Here is a 22,497-nt window from a genome sequence, read left to right as displayed (position 1 = left end):
CAGCTCTGGGGAGCCCAACATACGAAGGACATGGACCTGTTGGAGCGAGTCCAGAGGAGGACCACAAAGATGATCAAAGGGCTGGATCACCTCTTCTATGAGGACAGGCTGAGAGAGTTGGGGCTGCTCAGCCTGGAGAAGAGGAGGCTCCAGGAAGACCTTATAGCAGCCTTCCAGTACCTGAAAGGGGGCTACAAGGAAGCTGGAGAGGGACTTTTTACAAGGGCATGTAGTGATAGGACAAGGGGTAATGGTTTTAAACTAAAAGAGGGCAAATTTAGATTCGATATAAGGAAGGAATTCTTCACTATGAGGGTGGTGAGACAGTGGAAAAGGTTGCCCAGAGAAATTGTAGATGACCCATCCTGAAAGTGTTCAAGGCCAGGCTGGAGGGGCTTTGAGCAACCTGGTCTAGTGGAAGGTGTCCCTGCCTATGGCAGGGGGGTTGGAACTAAATGATCTTTTAGGTCCCTTCCAACCCAAACCATTCCATGATTCTGTGATTCAACTGGTATAATTTTGTTCATGGAACATGGTCCTTCACTCTGTCCCTGCCTTCACTTGGTCAGTTTTTTAATTTGTTTTGTGATAAATTAAATAAACCTCTACTCATCTGAAACATCTGAGGCAGCACGTGAGGTGTCAACCTTTCAGAACCTTCTCTCTTAACATCATGACTTTAATACATCCTATGTCCTCCTGTTTGGGAACTTCCAGAGAAAAAAAGCAGCAGTGCACAGCACTGTGCAGAAGGCCCAGCGACCCGTGAGCCAGGCTTTGCAAAAACAAAAAGGGGCTACTACTGTACTTGGGTGGTGCAGAGAATTCCAGTTACTAAAGAAAGTAGTATCCAGTCTGTTTCTCACTTTCTGAATTTTTCTCTCCAAGTTACAAAAAAGGAAAACAGATGATGCTATGTCAGGTGTTCTACTATTGTTCCCTTGGGCATTCTCCCCTAAAAATTGTAGTCAGTCTTCCCTTCATACTCATAGATTACAGAGTCGTAGGAAGATTTGGTTTGGAATGGACCTCTGAGAACATCTGGTCCAAACTCCTGCTCAGCAGGTCTAATTTCAAAGCTAGATCAGATCAGTCTGGTCCCTGTCAAGTCAAATTCAGAAAATCTCCATGGATGGAGATGACACACCCTCTCTGGGCTCCTCTTCCAATATTTGACCACCCTACTTGTAACTTATGACTATTGCTTCTTGTCCTTTCACTGTGTACCTCTGAGAGTCTGACTCCACCTTCTCCAAAGACCCTTCATGCAGTGAGAGACTGCAGATGAATTCTCCTTAGCTTTCTCTTCTCCAGTCTGAACAAACCTAGTTGTCAGAGTCTGTCCCTGTAAATCAAGTGCTCCATCTCCTAAGCATCTTGGTGGCTCTCCCCTTGACCAGTTTTAGTATTTATGTGGTTTATGGGGTTTTTGTTTTCTGTATTGTTTTTACTGGGGAGCCCAAAGCTGGACACAGTACTCCAGCTGCATACTCAGAAGTGATGGAGAGAAGACAATCATCACCTCCTTCACCCTATTAAATACACTCTTGCTAGGTCAATCTGGTATGCAGTCAGCCTTTGCCACAAAGGCTCACTTCTCTTATTTGTTAAATCCTGTCTGTGCCTTTTTTCCCACTGTAGTGGTTTAACCCCAGCTGGCAACTGAGCACCATGCAGCCACTCACTCACCTCCTCAGTGAGATGGGGAGAATTGAAAAAAAAAAAAAAAGGTAAAACTCATGGGTTGAGATAAAGACAGATTAATAGGACAGAAAAGGAATAGAATAATAATAATAAAAACATAATAAAAATATAATATACAAAACAAGTGATGCACAATACAATTGCTCACCACCCACTGACCGATGCCCAGCCAGTTCCCAAGCCACAGTCACCACCCCTCATCCCACTCCCCCCAGTTTATATACTGAGCATAACATTATATGGTATGGAATATGACTTTGGCCAGCCTGGATCAGCTGTCCTGGCCGTGCTCCCTCCCAGCTTCTTGTGCACCTCCTCACTGGCAGGGCATGAAAGTAGAAGGAAGTAGAAGTTTTTCAGGAAGCTGACAAGTCCTTGAGTTCGTATAAGCACTACTTATCAACAACTAAAACACCAGTGTGTTATCAGCGTTATGCTCATACTAAATCTAAAACACAGCACTATACCAGCCACTAGGAAGAAAATTAACTCTATCCCAGATGAAACCAGAACACCCATGCTCTGATTTCCCACTTCTCCCTCTGAGAAGATGACATTAGACTCTGGACAGCACTTCTGCCTCCTCTGTGTGATTAAATATTTTTTAATATTTAGCTATTTGCAGCTGTCAGCTTTTCTCTCAGTTGAATACAGACACCTAGATTTTTAGCCCTTAAAACTGAATAATGAAAAAGGCACAGAGCTGAAGTTAGTCTGCCTCTGAGATGAATCAAAGGTGTTTGTTCTATTTTAAAATGTGGAAAGTTCAAAGAAGATGAAGGTCATAGGAAGGTTAAATGGAAAAGAGGGGAACTACCAGGCCACCCACTTACTGAGACTCATGTCATCCCTATGCATCTCAGACCCAAGCTGAGATGTGATGGGTGGGAAGAGAGGAGTTCTTCCCCTGAGGGAGGAAAAGGAGGAGTTGCACATAATACTTGAATACGAATATCTTGCCTTAGGGCATTTGAAGTGTGAGTCATCCTCCTACCCCCTCCCTCCTTCTGCCCTTCTTTTTGCTTCTCCTTTACAAAGCGTTCAGTCTGTCTTTTAAGAGGATCATTAATGAACCACGAATGAGTTCTCAGATAATGCATACAAATACAGAGGAAGAGGATGGATACTCTAATTTAAATCACCTGCCACAGCACCCAGCCAGACACTACATGTCCCTGAACATCAACCAAGGTACGACTGACACTTGCTCTTTGAACTTTCTGCGTTATAGCAATAGGAACAGTATCTCTTGTTCAGCTCAGTAAATAAGAAAAATATGTACTTACATGTTTAATGTTTATTTCTATGCACTATATGTATTGTTTTGTCTGACAAAAACCAGCATGCATAAATGTGAAAACGCATAGAGCGGAACTGTATCATTACTTGCCCTAAACTTCTGTAGGAAAAGACTTCAGGATCAAACTCTGTAATGTAGGAATCAGCCTTAATGTGATTAGTTTTATTTATTGTTTATTTATTATTACAGGAAACAGCTATAGAGACAGGAAAAAATGACTTTAATAGGAAAAAACCTTTCATGTTTTCCCCTCTGGAACCCAATTTTTCAGAAAATGCTTAAGATGCATGGCATTTAAGGCCAGAAGGGATGAGGCAGCACCAGGCCTGAGTGCATATGTCATGTTATTTCCCTTGTCAAGTCCCATAGCTCGGGTTGGGCTAAACCATGTACTTCAAGAGGGCTTCCAATCTTAAGTTAAATATTTCTCATCTGAAAGGTCCATCATACTGCCTTGCCATGACCGTTTGGTGATGGTAACTCTCAGGAACTTTTGAATCCAGGGAAACTGCATTTTGGACTCCAGAATTTTCCTGAGCTGGGCTTCAGCCTGGAGCTGGCACGCAGCCTGAGCACTGTGTGCCCTGAGAGCGGGAAGGATTTGTGCGAAGGGTAGGATGGTATGCAAGCACTTCCTTAGTCTGTTCTGGCGGAGCAGAGTACTACAGTACTGCCAAAGGGGAGCGGGAGGATCACCTACTTCTAAGTCAAAGGATCACTACAGTGTTTTGTAGTTTCATCATGTGTCAAAGGCAAGGAATCCTCTACCTGTTCCATTCAAACCATGTCCAGTGACTCCTTTCAAACAGACCCCTTTAACAGAGGCACCACATCTTCTCAACTCGCATTTTGGTTCATCCTTAAAATATAATGCAGATGGGAAGAAGAACTCTTTATGGAGTCACCAGATGGCTCTTCATGGGGGCGTGGAGGGTTGGGAGTGCTGCTGAACCATGTGCCTGCTCTCAGATAAGTGGTTGGTTTCTCCCAGGGCACTCTCTTCCCTTTGCTGTATGGTGGCCAGCTATCTTCACTTTGTTTGCACTGTGCCTGGCCCTCACCATAGGAACGATAGTCCTAGGTAAGTGCTGAAATACACTGTGTTCCTTTATTCATATTAACACCGTGGGAATAGCTGCATTGAAGAAAGGTGGCAGACTGACTGCAAGAAGGACGGTCATAGCTCATCCTCCCCACACATGCTCTCCTTCCCTCTCCTCCTAATTGCCTGTGATGAACACTCTGCAGCTTGGTGCACGGAAAGCTTTGGGGCAAGCAATTTTTTTAAGTCTGGACCTGTGCCCAGAGCAAAGATATAGAAGTCAAGATGATACATTTTGGAAAGACTGGGAGAAATGGATTATATCCTCATCCATCTATTCCTCGTTTATTTGTTAATTAAAATTCAATTATAAAAGTCTAATGTTGACTTTCATAAATCAGTTTGTTGTTTCCCTTCTACTCTTCTCCTTGTTGTTCAAGTCTCTCTACTGGAATAACAGTTCTTGTCTCATTCCTTTGATAAACGTTTCATGTTCGTAGACTGTTGTCTTAAATTTGTTCATACTAATATGTTAAAAGTGGACATACTTCTAGCACTCAGATTCATGAGGAAATCTCATTTTTTCTGTCTGTTGCACTCAGTCATTCCAGTTTAGCTGAAACGTGCAAGGGAACTGAAGACTCTTATATTTTTATTAGCTTTTATCACGTGTGACATGACTGTACCTGTACTTTCTATCACAGTGCCTGGACATAGTCATTCTGAGCCATTGCTGCCAAAAGCCAGTATCTAAATACTGTTGAGGAAGATACATAAAACATCCGTCCCCACTTTCTTCAGGGAAGTTTTACCAGCCCTTAAGAATAAATGGTTGTTTCAACCTGAAATATGTTTAGAATTTTATCTTTTTTCAAAGGCTTATAAAACTTCCTTTAAGATCAACACAATTAGTTCAAGATAGTCCTTCCTAAACATATTCTTTTGCATTATTTTACTGTTTTATTAGGTTAACAAGTGGCCTGAAATGGTACTGTGATTAAACTGCACTTAAAATTTGGAAATCTTTCTAGTCATCATTTTCTCATCTGCTAATTTCCTCACAGTATGTGACACTGTAGCATCAGACTTACATGTTAGCACGCTGTTGCAAAACCTGAATTTGCAACATATGATGAAGCACATTATCATGCAGTAGCATCGTCACAACCTTTTTGTCTCACTGAATAATATCTTTATAAACTCCAGGTCTCAGAGGTTCTAAGGCACCTGCGGAACATAATGAAAGCTTGCAAGGACTAAAAGAGAAATTGTGCCTGATGGGTGACATGGACAGTAAGAATGATAGTAAGTAGAACTACTGTTCACATAGCCTGAAGTCTATGTGTTAGGCCTTATATTAGATTAAACAAGGGTATTATATGCTATATTAGATTACATAATTAATTTATATTTAAAAAAAAATAAAATAGTATAGATGTGACCCCAAAGAGTGCCATATGCATTTCAGCTCTGCATAACTTTGACTTTCCAGGTCTGTCATTTTAGACTCCTCTACACTCCCTTTGGCTGTTTATAAGAGACTGATGGTTTCTTTCTGTTCTAGGACCCTCATGTTCACTCTGCCCTGTAAACTGGAAATGGGTTGGAGGGGACACTTGTTTCTACTTTTCAGAAGAGGAGGCCACATGGCAGGAAAGTGAAGACTTTTGCGTCTCACAGAACGCCACCCTTCTTATACTGAAAAGGAAAAGCAAGTTGGTATGGTTCCAATCATACTGGTATTTCTTTGCATTGGTATCAACTGTTCAAAACTCCTCACCGGTCAGCAAGTACCTCTTCATGTTACAGAGTAATAGACGTACTGTTCTCAAGGTCTGAGGCAATGCAGACGGCAGAGCATTTAACCACAAATGTGTAATGATGAGGTAGCTAGCAACACAGGATATTATTCAGCCTAACAGTGGGCATGAGTGTCATGGATCCCTTGAAAGTTATAAGCAGAGAGTCTTTCATTCAGGAAATCTCTTTGAATACCCTGAGAGCTAGGGCTTTGAAGAGAATTGTTACCCTGGTCTTACATTTAGTAGAGATTCCAGACACAAAATATTCCTGTTTGCATGACAAATAGAGATAGACAAATTTTCTCTTGGAAAATGTTATGAGGGCCTGATGAGGAGTTCAGAGAGTCATTGTTAAATTACCTCCTTTGGTTCTTTCTTGATCACCTCCTATCTCAGCAGTAGCTCTTTAGGTACAGCAAAAAAAATACCCACAAGCTCCTTGGTGATGAAAGTTTTGCTTTTTTTATAGATTAGCATATCTCAAATATCACAAAAAAGATCTTATTGGATTGGATTATCATATGGAGTTGATGGCTGGTCTTGGATAGATGATACAAAACTTTCTACAAAGAGAATGGAGTGGTAAGTTTTCTGTACTCAAAGAGTTGGTGGTTTTTAAGCTCTTCTTGTACAATATCCTCTCTCTGCATTAAATTAGGAGGAAACCAAAATCCCAGCTGGCAACTAAGCACCACACAGCCACTTGCTCACTGCCCCCTGCCCCCCACCCCCCCTCCCCAAGGAGGATAGGGGAGAGAAATTGAGCAAAAAAAGGTAAAACTTATGGGTTGAGATAAAGACAGTTTAATAGGACAGAAAAGGAAGGGAGTAATAATAACAACAACAATAATAATAACACAATATACAAAACAAGTGATGCACAATACAATTGCTCACCACCCATTGACCGATGCCCAGCCAGTTACTAAGCCACAGTCACCACCCCTCCTCAGCCAACTCACCCCAGTTTATATACAGAGCATGATGTTATATGGTAGGGAACATCCTTTTGGCCAGCCCGGGTCAGCTGTCCTGGCCGTGCTCCCTCCCAGCTTCTTGTGCACCTCCTCACTGGCAGGGCATGGGAAGCTGAAAAGTCCTTGATTTCATATAAGCACTACTTAGCAACAACCAAAACAGTGTGTTATCAACATTATTCTCATACTAAATCCAAAACACAGCACTATACCAGCTACTAGGACGAAAGTTAACTGTATCCCAGATGAAATCAGGACAATGGCAAAGCTTCAAGGCAGAATATAGCCACAGAGGTATTTGGAGTTAAAATACTCTTTTAGGTGTGGAGTTCTTGAAATAAATAGTCTCAGAAAAGTGAGAAGTGTGAGCAGGAGAAGGAATCAATAAACCAGAGCAATCAGTGACTGCTCTTACTATTTAAACCCATTTACTTTATGAAACATACCACAACTCTATACCAAGAAACCCACACTTCCTTCAACCTACCTCCTGCAAAGCCTTCCTGCACCTGCCTCTTCTACTCAGCCACAATTATCCCAAATTCACTTCTCTCTTCCATAAACATTTTGAAAACTTTATTTCACAAAATTAGTCAAAATTATGTGGAGACAACCTGTTTGCTTTTTATTGTAAAATGTGATCTGCTTACTTGGTGTATTTCTCCTTTACTAACCGTGGGGAAAAAAATCAAATTCCCATTCTGTTCTGTGTGAAGTGGTCACTGTATGCAGTAATATGAGTGTCCTTTTCAGGATCTGGAGAACCTTCTTCAAGTGAAGATTCTCCAGAGCCTCCTTGGAAGCACGTGCTCATTTTGTCTTGCAAACTCTTACACTTCCCATCGCTAGTAGACATCAGGCAGAATGATCTGTTTGGGCAGACAGATCCTTTCAGTTTCCAGACCCAAATTATCACTACATAAAGCAATGGTTGGAGGTGGTGAGGAACTAGTGTTATTTTCTGCCTTGATAATGCTCCATATATAAGCTTTCTTTTTTACATGTTTGAACTGAAGGCAGATGGGAGAATGGTCATTCAGATTTGAATTATATGAGCTGTCATGTTCTTCAATATTTTATATAAAACTTTATAAATCTTAAAATGACTAAGAAACTTCTGAAATAATGTATGATTGTCTGAAAGGTCTTTACGGTTTTTTGTTAAGTTTGTACATGACAGTTTTTAACAAGATGGTGGTGTGCTTTTTTTCCTAGGATTGATTTGTCCTCTAAGCAAAACTGTGCATACCTGTTTTATCGTAAGTCAAGAGTTTACAGTGAGAATTGTTACGAGAAATATCCCTGGATCTGTGAGAAGGCAGCAGTCCAGCTGATCTAAAAAGGTTATCATCAGAAAAAGAACTGGAAGAGTATGAAGACGGTTTTTATATTCAGATTGTTCAAAGAAGGGCTATAAAATAATGTTTACTACAAACTCAGAGCCGAGTCCATCCTTTCTTTCTAGTGTGTTCACACAAACGCAAAAATGGAAAAGAGACAGAAAGCCTTTGCAGATAAAAAGAACCAGCATTAACAAATACCTTCAAATCAGAGACAAGATATTAGTCTCATTGTTCTAGTTCAGAAACCTCCACCTTAGTGATGCTGACAATCTTAAGCATTACTTACAGCCAAAGAAACCAGAAGTGTAAGGGCCTGTGGGACCACTTCTCGTAGCTCTGATTAGAATGTCATGTATATCCATTTCTACCAAGGCTCTCTTGTTAGTCCTTTTGACCTTGCTCAGATGATGAGTCTTCTTTCACTTCTATTTGTAAAGATATGCTAACCTCCAATAACGCTTAACTATTTCCAGCCCTCTCTTCAGCACACTCACTTTCAGTTATTCTATATTCCTCTAAAACTCCAAGGCAAGCCCTCCTCTCCTTTACTCCTCAAAGACATGTGGCTCCCTTGTGCACTGCTTAGCAGTGAAGCATCACTCGGCATCCTTGTTCTCTTCTTGACTGGATATAGTATATGAATTTTGGATATGTTCAAATTTTACTTCCAGATAATAATGTTCTTCCTTTACATGCGATAATATGATCTTCCAAGAATGCCCAGAAGTCAGTGTTAAATAAGTTTTAATAAACAGTATGCTATTATCATAATCACCATTGCAGTTATGCAGGGAGAATGGAATAATGATTGTATTTTTCCAAGAATGCCATCTGAGAGCCATTAGTCTTCAGCCAACATAGAATATGTCCATCCTAATGCATCTCATAATATGAAAGGATGGATATGTGGCATGAATGGCTGCACTGATAGCTGGAATGCTGTGACGGTATTCAGAAAACTATTAATTGCTGAATGGGGAACGGAATTTTCCAATGTATGGGAAACCGTACATATTTTTGGTATTGTATTGTATCATGTATTATATTGTTATATAATCGTATTTTGGAATGGATGATTTTCTAAATCTAAGTAACTGTATCTGGTGTATCTTGTTCAGGATCCTGAGGGAAGGGAGGCAGGTAAAAAGCAAGCTCACAGCCCTGGGCTTTGGGAGAGATGACTTTGGCGTTTTCAAAGATCTGCTCAGAAGAGTCCCATGGGATAAGGCCCTGGAGGGAAGAGGGATCAAAGAAAGCTGGTTAATATTCAAGGATTACCTCCTCCAAGCTCCAGACCAGTCCATCCCAATGAGTAAGAAGCCAGGCAAGAATGCCAGGAGGCCTACATGGATGAACAAGCTGATCTTGGCAAAACTCAAACACAAATAGGAAGCATACAGAGGGTGGAAGCAGGGACAGGTAACCTGGAAGGAACACAGAGACACTGTCTGATCATGCAGAGTGAGGTTAGGAAAGTCAAAGCCGAAAAGGAATTGAATCTGGTGAGGGGTGTCAAAGGCAACAAAGGAGGGCTTCTACAAGTACATGGGTAACAAAAGGAAGACTAGGCAAAATGTGGGCTTACTGCTGAATGAGACCAGGGACCTGGTGACATAGGACATGGAAAAAGCTGAGGTACTGAATGCCTTCTTTGACTCAGTCTTTACCAGCAAGACCTGCCTTCAGGAATCCCAGGTCCCAGAGGCCACAGAAAAGTCTGGAGTAGGGGAGATGTATCCATGGTGCAATAAGATCAAATCAGGGAATACTTATGCAAACAGGGAACTACAGGTCGATCAGCCTCACCTCAATCCCTGGGAAGTTGATGGAGCAACTAATTCTGGAAACCATTTCCAGGCACATGAAGGACAAGAAGGTGATTGGGAGTAGCCAGCATGGATTCACCAAAGGGAAGTCATGCTTGACCAGATGATTGGCTTGGTAGACGGGGGGAGAGCAGTGGATATTGTCTACACCTATTTCAGAAAGGCTTTCAACACTGTCTCCTCATAGAGAAGGATCTCTACATAGATGTACAGGCTGGATGAGAAGACAGTGAGGTGGATTGAACAATCCCAGCTCTCTCAGCCTTTCTTCATAGGAGAGTTGTTCCAGCTCTCTCAGCCTTTCTTCATAGGAGAGTTGTTCCAGCCCTCTGATCCGAGGTCCCTTCCAACCTCACCCATTCTGTGATTCTGTGTTTTTTCAAGAGCTCAAATTTTACAGACACTACTGAACATAGTCTCATAAAATCTCTGTGTGATACCAACCTGGCCATGTTCAAATGAGGTGCTCAGTTTAATAGTGCTTGCCATTTTTTAGTAGGAACACTGATTACAAAAATCAGTTTGTTATTGTTCCAAGTTTGAAAGTGACTCCGAGATCTTCACTTTATGTTGGAAAATTGAGTTGAGTGGGCAAATTTGAAAAGGTATGTTGATGTACTTTTGTGACACTTAATACATTATGTCCACTAGAAATTTGATGCTTATTCCTATATGCATTTTGCATAGGGATGCGACTGGAAGCACCACATTTAACAATGACATATCTTTGTCTATAAATGTGTGATATTCATAATACAGTCTTACCTATACAGCAGAAGGAACTGCTCCCTTTCCTTGGGTTGTAACACTATGCTTCAAAATGCAGATTTTTTAAGTGCATAAGACTTTTGCCATTATTACATGGGCAAGTCGATGTTAATTATTTATTCACTTGCTGCTACAAAATACTGCTTTCCAGCTACACAGTTCTTGTTAAATATCTCCACCATAATTTCTGCTATGACAAGCTTTCAACTTAGTTTGACATTATAAATAGCAGCAAATATGACTTCAGCATTGTTATTTGACTGTCCATCTCCAGGAAATGTTTTACCCACAAAGGCCACCTGTGCATTTAAGTGTTTTCCAACTGAGTGCTCCAACTCCATATGTCACTTGAGTCTGTTTGTTTGTTTCAAATGCCCACTGTTATTAGCTATGTTCTTCTGAAAAAAGCCCAATGAAGCTAAAGAATGAGAAAGGAATAAAATATAGGAAACACTGAAGAGGGAGAAAATACTGGCTTTGCTGCTGATGGCTTCATCATATTTATGTGGTCTTTGTCTGCCAAAGAATATTTCACAACTCTGAATATTTTTGTTTCAAATCAGAACAAAAGGACAACCCTTCTACAGAAGGCATGAGCATTCTTCCTGCTCAGTTTCCTGGTAGGCCTCCAGAATGGTGGGGAGCAGGGAGGATAGCAGACATATGTGTGATTGCAAACTACTGACTCTGAATTTCTGAAATGGAAATAGAAATAGACTTCTCTGGAAGCATTTAGACAAGCTCTGCATTTTGGTTTTCAAATGTAAAATCACAAGCTTCTTTTTGCTAAATTTATAGGATGGGAATTTCAATTTTGCAATAGGAGAAATCCCCACATGACTCTAACCAGAGAGCTGAAGGATGAGTAATGTTTCCTTTTTTACTTCTTTTTTTAGCATTAAAAGTAGTTCTTTTATCCAAGAGGGTTAGGAATGAGATGGTGGTGGAAAGAGAATCAAAGATTAGAGAGAGGGCAAAAGATTAGACTAAACAAGATCGAATGTATATGTTCAAATGGATATTCCCAAAATCATGACTCTGTGTGCAGAATTCCAAATGCACAGAAAAAAACTCTCTTGACCATCTCTCATGGCTCTGACTTTGATTTTAGGTCTAGGATATGAACACTCATTTTAAACAGAACTGAAAATCTGAGAAAAACTAAACATTTCACTTAACCAATACATAGCTATGTTTACTGTGATATATTCAACAAATTACTGTGCTTCTCTCCTTGCTTCCTTGTTCTCTCAGCAGTCCTTAGCAGAGGTGATTTAGCAGCATTTTCCATATATCATCTGACTGTGCAACTTGAAAAACAACAGTGTATTTTGCAAGGCTGTTGTTTAAAGACAGCAGCTTCTGTCTCTACATGAAACCAGAGACACTTCTATTTTCTCTGCTAATTATGAGTACTGGGATCTTGCTGCAAGAACATTTTTCCCCACTTGGATTTGTTTAAGTTTTTATGACGCAGGTGGCTTACTGACTGTCTGCCACCAAGGGTAAAGAGCATGACAACACAGAGAAGAAAACTCATTAAAAAGTAAAGCTGTGACACCCCATTTAAGGTAGCATCTCTGAGCTTTGCCAAGAAATTAGATACTTGTGCAGCTGTATGTCAACATGAAGCAACTGAAAGCAATGTAAGAAAACTGACAGAACAATTTGTCTTTAGAACACATAGGTACTATGAAGAAAAACGCTCATGAGTTGGTAGATCTATTGAGACAAATGTTCATGTTGGGGACAGTAAGGAAATTATTTGCCAAAAAGAACTCACGGTGGCTTGTGATCTGAAGATTCATTTTGTAATAACGTGGCATGGGTACAATGCTTATATCCTGATTTGAGCAGACGTTGTATTGAACAGAAAAGGCTAATTATAGACTTAAGAGGTTTTTTTATCACTATGAACAACATAACATCAAGAATACAGAACAATTAGAGGCCCTGGTTGTGCTAACAAAACCTTAAGGCAACAACAGACAGCAAGTAATTACTATTTTAGTGGTGGCTATCAAAAACCATTTTTCACCCTTTGTTTTTTTCAGTGTGAAACAAAACCTAAAGATTTGCCTATGTATGACTTGTGCATTGTATGACTTGAAATGATTCAGTTCATTAAATTAAAGGTATGATTGCATGCTGACTTTTGAACTTTGTCAGTTTTAAGTTCTTGCTGCAGCTGAATGAAAGCAGAGTTGAAATCACGCTTAAGCCAAATTAAATTGAAGTTCCAGTAATTTTGAAGGACCAGACTTCACAGGTAGCTGTGCAAAATGCAGTGGTTAGCATGACTTGCAGATCTAAGTGGAAAGACTATTTTAACAGTGGAAAGACTGATCTAACTCATTGCTTACTGAGAATATTCCCTTCACTCAGCAGCACAAAACAGACTCCTGTGAGCCAACTAGTTTAATGGACCCTGGGCAGTCTGAGAAATATTTCTGAAGAGGACATTTCAAAGGGAGTTAAGAAGAATTGCATGAAGAATGCACAGAGTGATTTAGAAGGTGGTCCGATGGGTGCAGGTGGCTATGGGAAAGGGAAAAGTGCAGAAGAAATGTGCATGAAATTGCTTAGTTCTGAATTTATTTAAAGTTCTGAACATTATAACCTTAGATAACGAAAGATTTGGCATCTGTACAAAATAATTATTGTACTGTGACTTAGTGATCATCTTGCGTATAAGGGTAGATTTTTCTCTCCTGGTTTAAGCAAAAATTCAAGAACTGATTTACGCTACATATCAAGGAAACTCAGGGTTAGGTATTACTCACACACAGTAACAGGTTGTACACTGCACACCTCAGGGCAGTTACTGGATGCCTCGTGCAACTTGGTTCATCATGTAGCGGTTCTAATTACGAGTCTCTGAGGCATGAAGATGTGGTATAAAATTAAAAAGTCCGGACAGGAATGAGGACCAAGAGTTTATCCCTTGTTTTATAAGTTCCTGAGACTGTGACTATTCAACAGCCAGACACAGGGACCAGTGCTTCGTGCCTCGGACAGGGAGAGAAGACAGGCTAATAGATTCTCCTCCCAAGCACAGTACAGAATGGTAGACTTTCATTCAACATTACCTTCCTTCATTTTATGCACCATTTTGCTCCCAGCAATAGTCCGTAATACAATCATACAACCATAAATATACAATAAAACCATGATACCATAGCCCCTACAACCAACCGCTGCTCACCTCACTGGTCCGCAGACCTCAAGCCCATCACACCAGTTCCCTTACATCAGTTTCTCTTACTACATCAGCCCTTCACTGGCTCCTGCCCCTCATACCAGCCCCAGTCCCCTCAGTGAGGGCTCTCCTGCTTCCTTGTGATATGATCTTTAACACCCTCTTGCATTATCGAGGGTTATAAGATGGGGTCTCCCACCATGCCCTGCATGCATTAGAACAACAGCCCTGTGTGGGTCACTCCTCCCATCATTCACGTTGTACCTGCATCCCCTGTAGACCAGTCAGCGCTGGGATCCCAGCTAGTATCTCCACAGCTGTTGAGGCCCCGTGCTTAGACTTAGAAAATGCAGCATTTTCAGACTATGAGATAGCTGTGTAGCAAGGCACTCTCTGTTGTCCCTGCTCTTCTAAATTACGTCTTCATATCCATAATTAAGATAATCGCCATATTGCTAAACACTCATTCAGTGAGGGGTGCAGCACACTTGTTGGCTGTTGCTACCACACACTTCTGATGCATAGCTTTACGTCTGTAATAAATATAATTAGAGGCTTGCCTAAATACCTTCACCTTCCCTGACTTACAGTTCAATTTTCACTGAATAGCTCAAATTAGTACAAAATACACACAGGAACCAAAGTCCCAACCATAAACTTGACTGCTCCTCACCGATTTTAAAGTCCTCTATTCTTTGCTAGTGCCATAGAAGAGAGATGCTCTCTCTGATACAGTCTTATCTATGAACAGCCTCCTAAACAGCAGCAAAGAGGCAGGAGGCTTTGCATCATTAAAGGCCCTATATTTGATGGTTGTTGAGCCTACTGTGCACAGTGACTTCCTAAAAAGACACACTACCAAAAAGGTCAGTAGCAGCAATTTTATTCCAGTTCTGAAATTCTGCGATAGAATGGAAAATGGATTTGAGAAATCAAAGAACTGGATCAGATGTGGCATGAATAATTATCAAGACAGATGTCTTAGAAGAATGCACTTTCCCCCTTAATGCCCAATGCCTGCTGCAATCCACTAGCAGCTGGACTGGCATTCCTGAGTATTCCTGGGCGTTAAATATTGCTGACTTTGCTCAATTAAGATGTGTTGTGTATTTGTCTTCTGTTTTTTGAGCCCATAGGGCATGCAATCCCATTTGAAAGCTTTTCCCTCTAACCAGGAAAACTAGAAATATTTTTATTTGTCTTTTAATGCAGGCTCTGATTCTGTTGCACTGTCTAGTTATCAGCAGGTGGGGAGTGAAATTAAATCAAATATTTGGAAATTTATAGTAAACTGGGAGCCCACATCTATGAATACCCAATGGATAGATTTTGAAAACATGATGTGTTGCTCTTACAAACGGTCATTGATTCCTGTTTCTGTGAGATCGGTATGAATCTTTAAAATAGAGTTCTGGAATCATATGGTTAATCATGTTTCATTTATCAAGGAATGTATGAGAAGTGGATAGAAGTGGTTGCACAAGAATACAAGGGCTGAAAGAAGAAAGAAGGAATTACGTTGTTTTTAAAAAAGCCCAAGAAGGAGTCTGGCTGATGTGTATCACCAGAGGGCAAATTAAGCTTAGATTATCCCTGATGTTATATTGACCTGAGCTCAGACTCATTTTCTCTATCACAAATCCTGGGGCAGAACTCACCCCCACAATGGCGTATGCCAGGACAGGGCTCTCTGCAGAGCTCTGCACACTAGTGCCCGTCCAAATAGATCCCTTGCTTGGCCACGGCAGGATCCACCGCCTTCTCACAAATGTAAAATTTGTACTCGCCACACTGTGCAGTGTCTATGTTTGCACCTTGAAGCCACACACAATCTAGGAAAGGGCTTGAGCTGGCTCGCTGGATCTGAAACCTGTGAAAAAATAGCAGAGATAGTCATCATCCCATGGAAAAAGTCACAGGCTGATACAATAATTCCCAACCACCGCTACCCATTTGACGCACAGTAGCATACGAGGTCTCTGATGGGGTCTTGCCTAGGTTGATAAGCAAGTGAGTGATGGGTGAACTGTCTTCTGGCAAACAGGCAGCAGGACAGGCAATTACTAAGCGGCGGTTAAAGGCTGCTGCTTCTGGCTTATAACAAACGTGCATGGATGTGGTCTGCTCCTACCTGTGCAGTGACTTACAGATCAGGGGAAAAAGCTGATCCATCCTCCCACAGCCAGGGCCCCTCAGCTCCATTGCGAGACAGCCCAATCCAGAAAGAGTAAGAACTGTAAGACTCCGCTGATCGCGTTACAAAGTCCTGTACGGAAATAAATGCAAAGCCTGTGAATCACATCCCTGCTTCACTCATAACAGCCTATGGCTTGGAAAAGGAGACAGGCAAACGAAAGTGCTGCTCACGCCTGTGCATAACAGGCTTCGCTTCGCAAGTGAATCTGGGCAGTGCCTCCTACTCCGGGCAGTCAGTGCTCTTTTGGAGATAAGGAAAATGAACCTGCTGAGAAGCTCTCAGCTAAAATGACAATTGAGATAACCGAAGCCTACATGTTAGCTGGGTAAAGGGTACTGGATAATGACCTCCTTCCAACACTCTGGTTGCATAAGTCAGGCAGGAAAAGGCTTTGCATCATTTGCTATCATTGTACACAGGAAATGCAAAATACGGACAATAAAACCACAGTGTTCAAGATATAATCCCACTGCCATTAAGGGTCTGGGTAGAAATTCCTTCACAGGGGAAGAGCTCTTCTGTCTGTGCTTTATCTGCTGCTACATCTACAACTTAGGAGTCAGGAAAAGATATGGACCCTCTTCTGCTCATGTGAGAGAAGAGGCCAGGGAGCAAGCCAGGACAGCAAGATTTCTAGTTTTGGACAGCAAGAAGCTGAAGGCCAGTCTTCTGATGATTGCTAAATAATTTGCTCCAGCAAGACAACAAAAGAGCTGCCAATCAGTAGTAGGTCAGTTATATTTGCCCTGAGGTGGGATGAGGATCTAGATGCAGACCCAAGCTGATGTGTCTCAGTTAACTCCCCTGAGGTCAGCAGAGGTGCGGCAGGGATGGTACAGCCACAGTCCGGGTAGAGGGGATCCAAAGGGGCATGGACAGTTTTTGCCACTTGGTCCAGCACACGCATGCCATAGCATACTGCACCAGTGGAAGGACGGAGTGGTTGTTCAGCCCACAGTAAAATGCAGAGTCTCTAATTTAGAGAGAGAGAAAAAAAAATATTCTTTACCAGCTCGTCCTTACTCTCTATCTTAAGAAGTCTGGACTCCAGAGAAGAGCACTGAGCCTTGCTTTCTTGCCAAGTTTTCCATTCCTTTGAAAAGTGGTAGCAGTTCTCCCCATACTGTAGCCAGTTCTCAGGACAAGGAATACATTTACGTCCTTGAAAACAAAACAGCACCTGATCAGATTTGTCAGTGATGGCAGTCTCTAGTGGTCCAGTGGATCCCTGCAGGATCACTACAGCAGTGCACAGCCACCCAGAGGAGCAACAATTCCTCCTTCATGTCTTCATTGGAGGCTTAATAAACACAGTTAACAGAAGATCCAAAAAAACATTTGTACATGAAAATCAGAAAAACAAATAATAGAGTGTTTTTTTAATCTGACCAGCAAACCTGGCAGGCGCTAGTAAAACACAAAGAGAGGAAATTTTGGAAGGTTGAGCCATGTTCACAGAGACATGCATCTAGGTGGACCTGAAAGGAAACCTGGACTTTCAGTCATATGGGCACATCTCTATTCCTGTGAACTTCGTTTCAACTTCTTGTTAACATCAGGGCTAGCTCTTCCCCGCTATATGGTTTACAACACAATTTATACTTCAACTTTTCTGGTAGCATTTCATACTTGCTGTGAATTCAGTGCACAGATGTCAGATAGTGATGGCCAGCCAAAGTGAAAGATAATGACCCCATTGCTGTTAAAGAAATCACCTTGCTGACAGCTGCACTTTGACTCTTGTCTGCCACGTTATTCTGTTAGCTGCCTGTTGGGACCCTGGGTAATACTGAAGCCAGAAAGAACCCAAAATGTTGGATTTTTCTTTCATTTTTGCACCATTTGGGGAACTCCATTTCTAGCTGTAAACTGAAACAACCACAAGCAGCAAAAAGACCTGACAGAAAATATTTTAGATATTTCTGGGAACTGCATCCTAACTATTGGTCAAATCATATTAATTGCTCTATAGTTCACATGACCATTTTATATGACGGTTGGACTTGATGATCTTAAAGGTCTTTTCCAACCTTAATGATTCTATGATTCTATATTGTAACAAACCAGTGCCAGCTGGGAATGCCAGGACTTGATGCTGGATGGCAATAGATAGCTCAGCACAGTGCACTTGACTTTTAGAAGTAGCTTCTGGTTTGTGCTAAATTCAAATGTAGACATTTACAAAGATAGTAAACTTGCCCCTCTCTCACATGACATTAATTTATTATGATTTTCTTCCCTTTGCTCTATGATAATCTAGCACATTCAGCTCACCTATCATTAAAGTTTCACACCACTATTTCACACAAGAAAAAAAATGCCTCAGCATATAGTTTGTCAACTGTGAAAACCAATGATTACAATCCCATTTGGTAGAGAGCAGCATTTTTTCCACTGCTGCATCCACTACTGCATAACAGAATGAAGCTGTGTTGACAAGTCAAAGCATTCCAGACAATTAAAGCCAGTAGGAATTTTCCATACAAATTTTTTTACTATAATTCACTGGAACTGTGAAAGAGGGAATGGTAGCATCAATTAATTTACGTATTAGAAACACTTTTTTTTAAAAAAAAAAAAGGTGTCGTCATCATCATGGTATTTTCTGAATTAAAGTGTTTGGTTTAGGTTATAAAATAGCTCCATTACAAAAATTCAATAGACATACTTCAAAAAGACTGATACTTAAAAAATTATCAAAATGGAATGGCAGCCTTTTGATTGACTCAGTTGAAGTTGTTTTTTAAATGAAATAATTGAGGGGGGTTTATTTTTCTTTCCAATATGCTTGATAGAAAAAAATCAATCTGTGGCTACCATAATGCGATGGAACCACCATCTTCCCACCACTATGTACCTCTGGAGGTGGCAAGTTGCTTTACAGTCTCTGTCAAGTTCAAATTCTGAGCCTGGAGGAGCTCCAGCTGCTGGTTGAGTCTTTCCATAATTGCCTTTTGCAGGGTGAAGTTTTCATCCCTTTCATGCACAAGGTGGCAGACCAGGATGACTTGAATCACAGTGAAACAAAAATGAAATTGTTCCATTAATGTTAAAACTAAACCGCTCAGTGCAACCTGAATAAACTTACCAAAGACACACGTACCTCCCTGTGACTGAATGTACTTGACCTACATACGTTTGTTCACACCTGTGAGCAAGGCGTAATACGTCTCAATTTCAAAGACTGGGAGACCTCTTGAGTGGGTAAACTCTTCCAGCAAGGGACATTTTTTTGCAACATGAATCCCCTCGGCTAATCCTTTTTCTTAACTAACTTCCTAGACTTTTAGTTGTTCATACTGAACTCTGAGCACCCCTTCTGTGACCATACTTACACCTGGCAGCCAAGACTCCTGCAGCTGCCACTGAACTCAGGCAGAAGATGCCAAGTGCCACTGTAGCCAGTCGCCAACAGGAAGATGGGCTGGGGGAATCTGGGACAGACAAAAAGAAGGAAAGCAGCAAGAACAGGAATCGCTCATCTTCATATCTGCAGCTCCTACATTGCACAAGACAACATGACCGGTAGTCTGCCCAGTGAATTGTTGAGTTTCAGACCAGTGTGTGGTATTACATTATGAAAACTGTCCCGTTGTTTGGCCGTGGCCAGTCCTCCTTAGGAGTTGGGGGCTGGGAAGTAAGCAAGCCATGAAGACTAGCTTAGCCAGGGACTTTTAAGAGAAAAGTAATTGGACAAATAGAGCTGAACAGCACAGAATTTCACATGGGGGGAAAGAACACCAAGGAAGTATTTGTGCTAACAACGTGGCTGAAATTTTCATATGTGTTGGGATATTTTTACTTTTGAGCACCTAACCTGCCAAATAGGGAATGAATTCACCTTTTCAGAAAATAACCTCAGAAACAGACACCAATGAACGCCAGGCCCCTGCAAAATAATCTGAAATTAGGGCGTACGGATGTGAACAAGCCCACATACCTGCAGTTGCACAGAAACAGCCTCACAACTGGAAATGCACACACCCATTCGTGCAATGTGGGCAAGTACAAACATCCCTGTGAATTTACACAGTCCCAAAACACAGAGGAAAGGATCGTTTCCAATTTACAGCTTTTGTGTTCTTTTAGTAGACTCCAGTATGAAATTCCAGTGGGAATATTAATACTATGTTGGAGTCACCAACAGAAATAACTGGCATAACAACCTGTGGTATTTGTGCCTTTTATTCCCTGTGTTCCCTAACCCTTTAACCGAACAGTTGAGAAGAACCCTACTAGATTACTGGGAGTTCAGTTCCCAAGTATAAAACTCAAGGACCCCTCAAAAAGTGAGAATGAGATAATCACTGACTAGCCAATTTCCTTCAGAAAGAGCTCTTTAATCTACTAGATTATTATCAAATTTATCAAATTCATCTCCAGATCTTTACTCAGGCTGGAACATAACAACTCTTTGCTTTGTTACTACCTTTCATACAGAGTGATTCTAAAGCATTAATGCATAGCATAAAGAATATAGATTTGGGGTCAGTCACATTCTTCCCTTCCTCTGTGAAGCTATGTAACATATTTTTTATGATTTTTAAGTACATTTACTTCCTTCACTTAGTCATATTTAAATAAGTAAAGCTGAAAGACTTTTGCAAGGTTCCTTAGGCAGATTACTTCACTAACTTCCAGGAGCTGACACTTAATGTCTAACTGGAACATGTTTATTTTTACTTAACTGCATCCCACAATCTTTATTATATCTCTCCTCTCAAATTGCAATAGTTTTTCCACATTCTCCACCCTTCCATTCTTTTTAATCTCCTGCCTTTTTTCTTTTCTCCCAACAATTTCTTAGAAGATTTGAGTCCAAAGGGCTCCCAGAAGCCAGATGCATTTTGGTAGGTGACATCCTCCTCTGAGTGCCGCATAAAAAATGTTCTCCAAGGTGAGAGTTTGCCTTGGAGAGAACAGCCCCCCAACACAACCACTACCTTTTGCTCTGGCAGTCTGGAGCTCCTGGTCCTGGGATTTTTCCAGTGTCATGAATCTCAGGTCTGCATATGTCACTTCTTCACCTGTCATTTCTGGCAAGGTTACAGGAGAATTAAAAAGTGTAGTTGATGCCACAGGAGAAACAGGGATAAGGTTTTGGCTGGGATCAAATGAACGGTCAGTGTCATGGGGAGCTAACAGAGTGATTCATGCAAAAGTCAGAAGGGTTTTTTGGCTCATACTAAAGGATTTCATGACACAGTGATACTGGGGGTTGTTTACATGCAGCAGAGTCCCAGAATAGTATTTAAATCTTCTTTGTATGCAGAAATACAATGGGGGGCACAGAAATCTCTCAGTTCCTGCAACAGATGCATAGAGTTATCCAATTTAGGGGTACATCCTTTCTGTAGAAAAAAAGGAAAAGGAAGGGGAGGGCTGCATCCAAGGAGGGGTCACCTGTCAGCCTGAGCACCTGCGCCATGCTCTCTCAAACTTTGAGCACTAGGAATAAGGTGGAGAAACTTAACTGGTCCTACATTCCTTGGTGTTTCAAGGTCTGCTGGCAAAACGACAGGAATGAGATCCGAATTTTCCATTTTATTCCCTATGGCTCTGCGGCATGCAGCCCAGGAGTTACTGGTCTCGCCAGTTGTTAACTCAGGAACAAGGACGAGCACCAGGTAGCACAGAACACGACCCCCCCAGCACCGTGTCTCACCGGGGGCTTTGCCAACCCCAGGCTGCTGGAGGTCAAATCTCCCTGGGTAGAGGGCAGGAGGCATTCCCAGACTTCTGTCTTACCGCGGAAAGGTTGAGCGCAGTGACTTAGACACCAGCATCTGGGCAGAAACATATAGACAAATAAATGTTAATTTCCAGGAGTGCCTTACTCTGCTTCTGATGAGCTGCTGCTTTTGAACCCCCTGTCACATTTTCTGTCAAGGGGAAGTAACAGCCCTTATGTCCTCAGTGGAAAGAGCATGAAATATGGGAGGGAAGTGTCCCGCTGCTTTATGCGCGGTTTGTTAAAAATGATCTGGTTTTGTTTTACAAGCAATGGAGCCCTTTTGGATTATCATCATTCAGTGTAAATGAATGTAATGTAAAATGTAAAAATGAAAGTTTTGATAATGTCTTACTACACCTGTAAAAGTATCAGGGGTCCTTGTGAGCCCCAAATGTGTTCCCATATTTTACATTTCTAAATGCCCATGGGGAAGTATTGTATTAGTATGACTAATCAAGCTGGCTCTAGTGGAATACTCCTTTGAAGAGTAGCAGGGAACAAGCAGCAATTTCTCAGCAACTTCTAAGTTGTACAACAGCATTTTTTCATCTCATTAAGAATCTTTACTCCCAGGTAAGATCATGCTACCTAGGAAATAAAAGTTA

At 41.3% G+C, this 22,497-nt stretch overlaps 1 protein-coding gene across 1 annotated transcript; it reads right to left on the bottom strand.

Annotated features, from left to right (window-relative positions):
• Window positions 1-15,531: 15,531 nt before the first annotated feature.
• LOC309413418 (oxidized low-density lipoprotein receptor 1-like) lies at window positions 15,532-21,192 on the bottom strand (the record flags this gene model as incomplete). The annotated part of the gene is made up of 6 exons (XM_082010538.1): window positions 15,532-15,831; window positions 16,109-16,227; window positions 17,168-17,319; window positions 19,016-19,165; window positions 19,494-19,592; window positions 21,102-21,192. 6 exons carry the CDS (start codon window positions 21,190-21,192, stop codon window positions 15,669-15,671), a joined length of 774 nt encoding a protein of 257 aa, XP_081866664.1. The 3' UTR covers window positions 15,532-15,668.
• Between the last annotated feature and the right edge of the window lie 1,305 nt (window positions 21,193-22,497).

The sequence above is a fragment of the Phaethon aethereus genome (genome assembly GCF_964289735.1).
Source record: "Phaethon aethereus genome assembly, chromosome: 1".
NCBI lineage: Eukaryota > Metazoa > Chordata > Aves > Phaethontiformes > Phaethontidae > Phaethon > Phaethon aethereus.
This window is presented reverse-complemented; position numbering and strand designations above follow the sequence as displayed.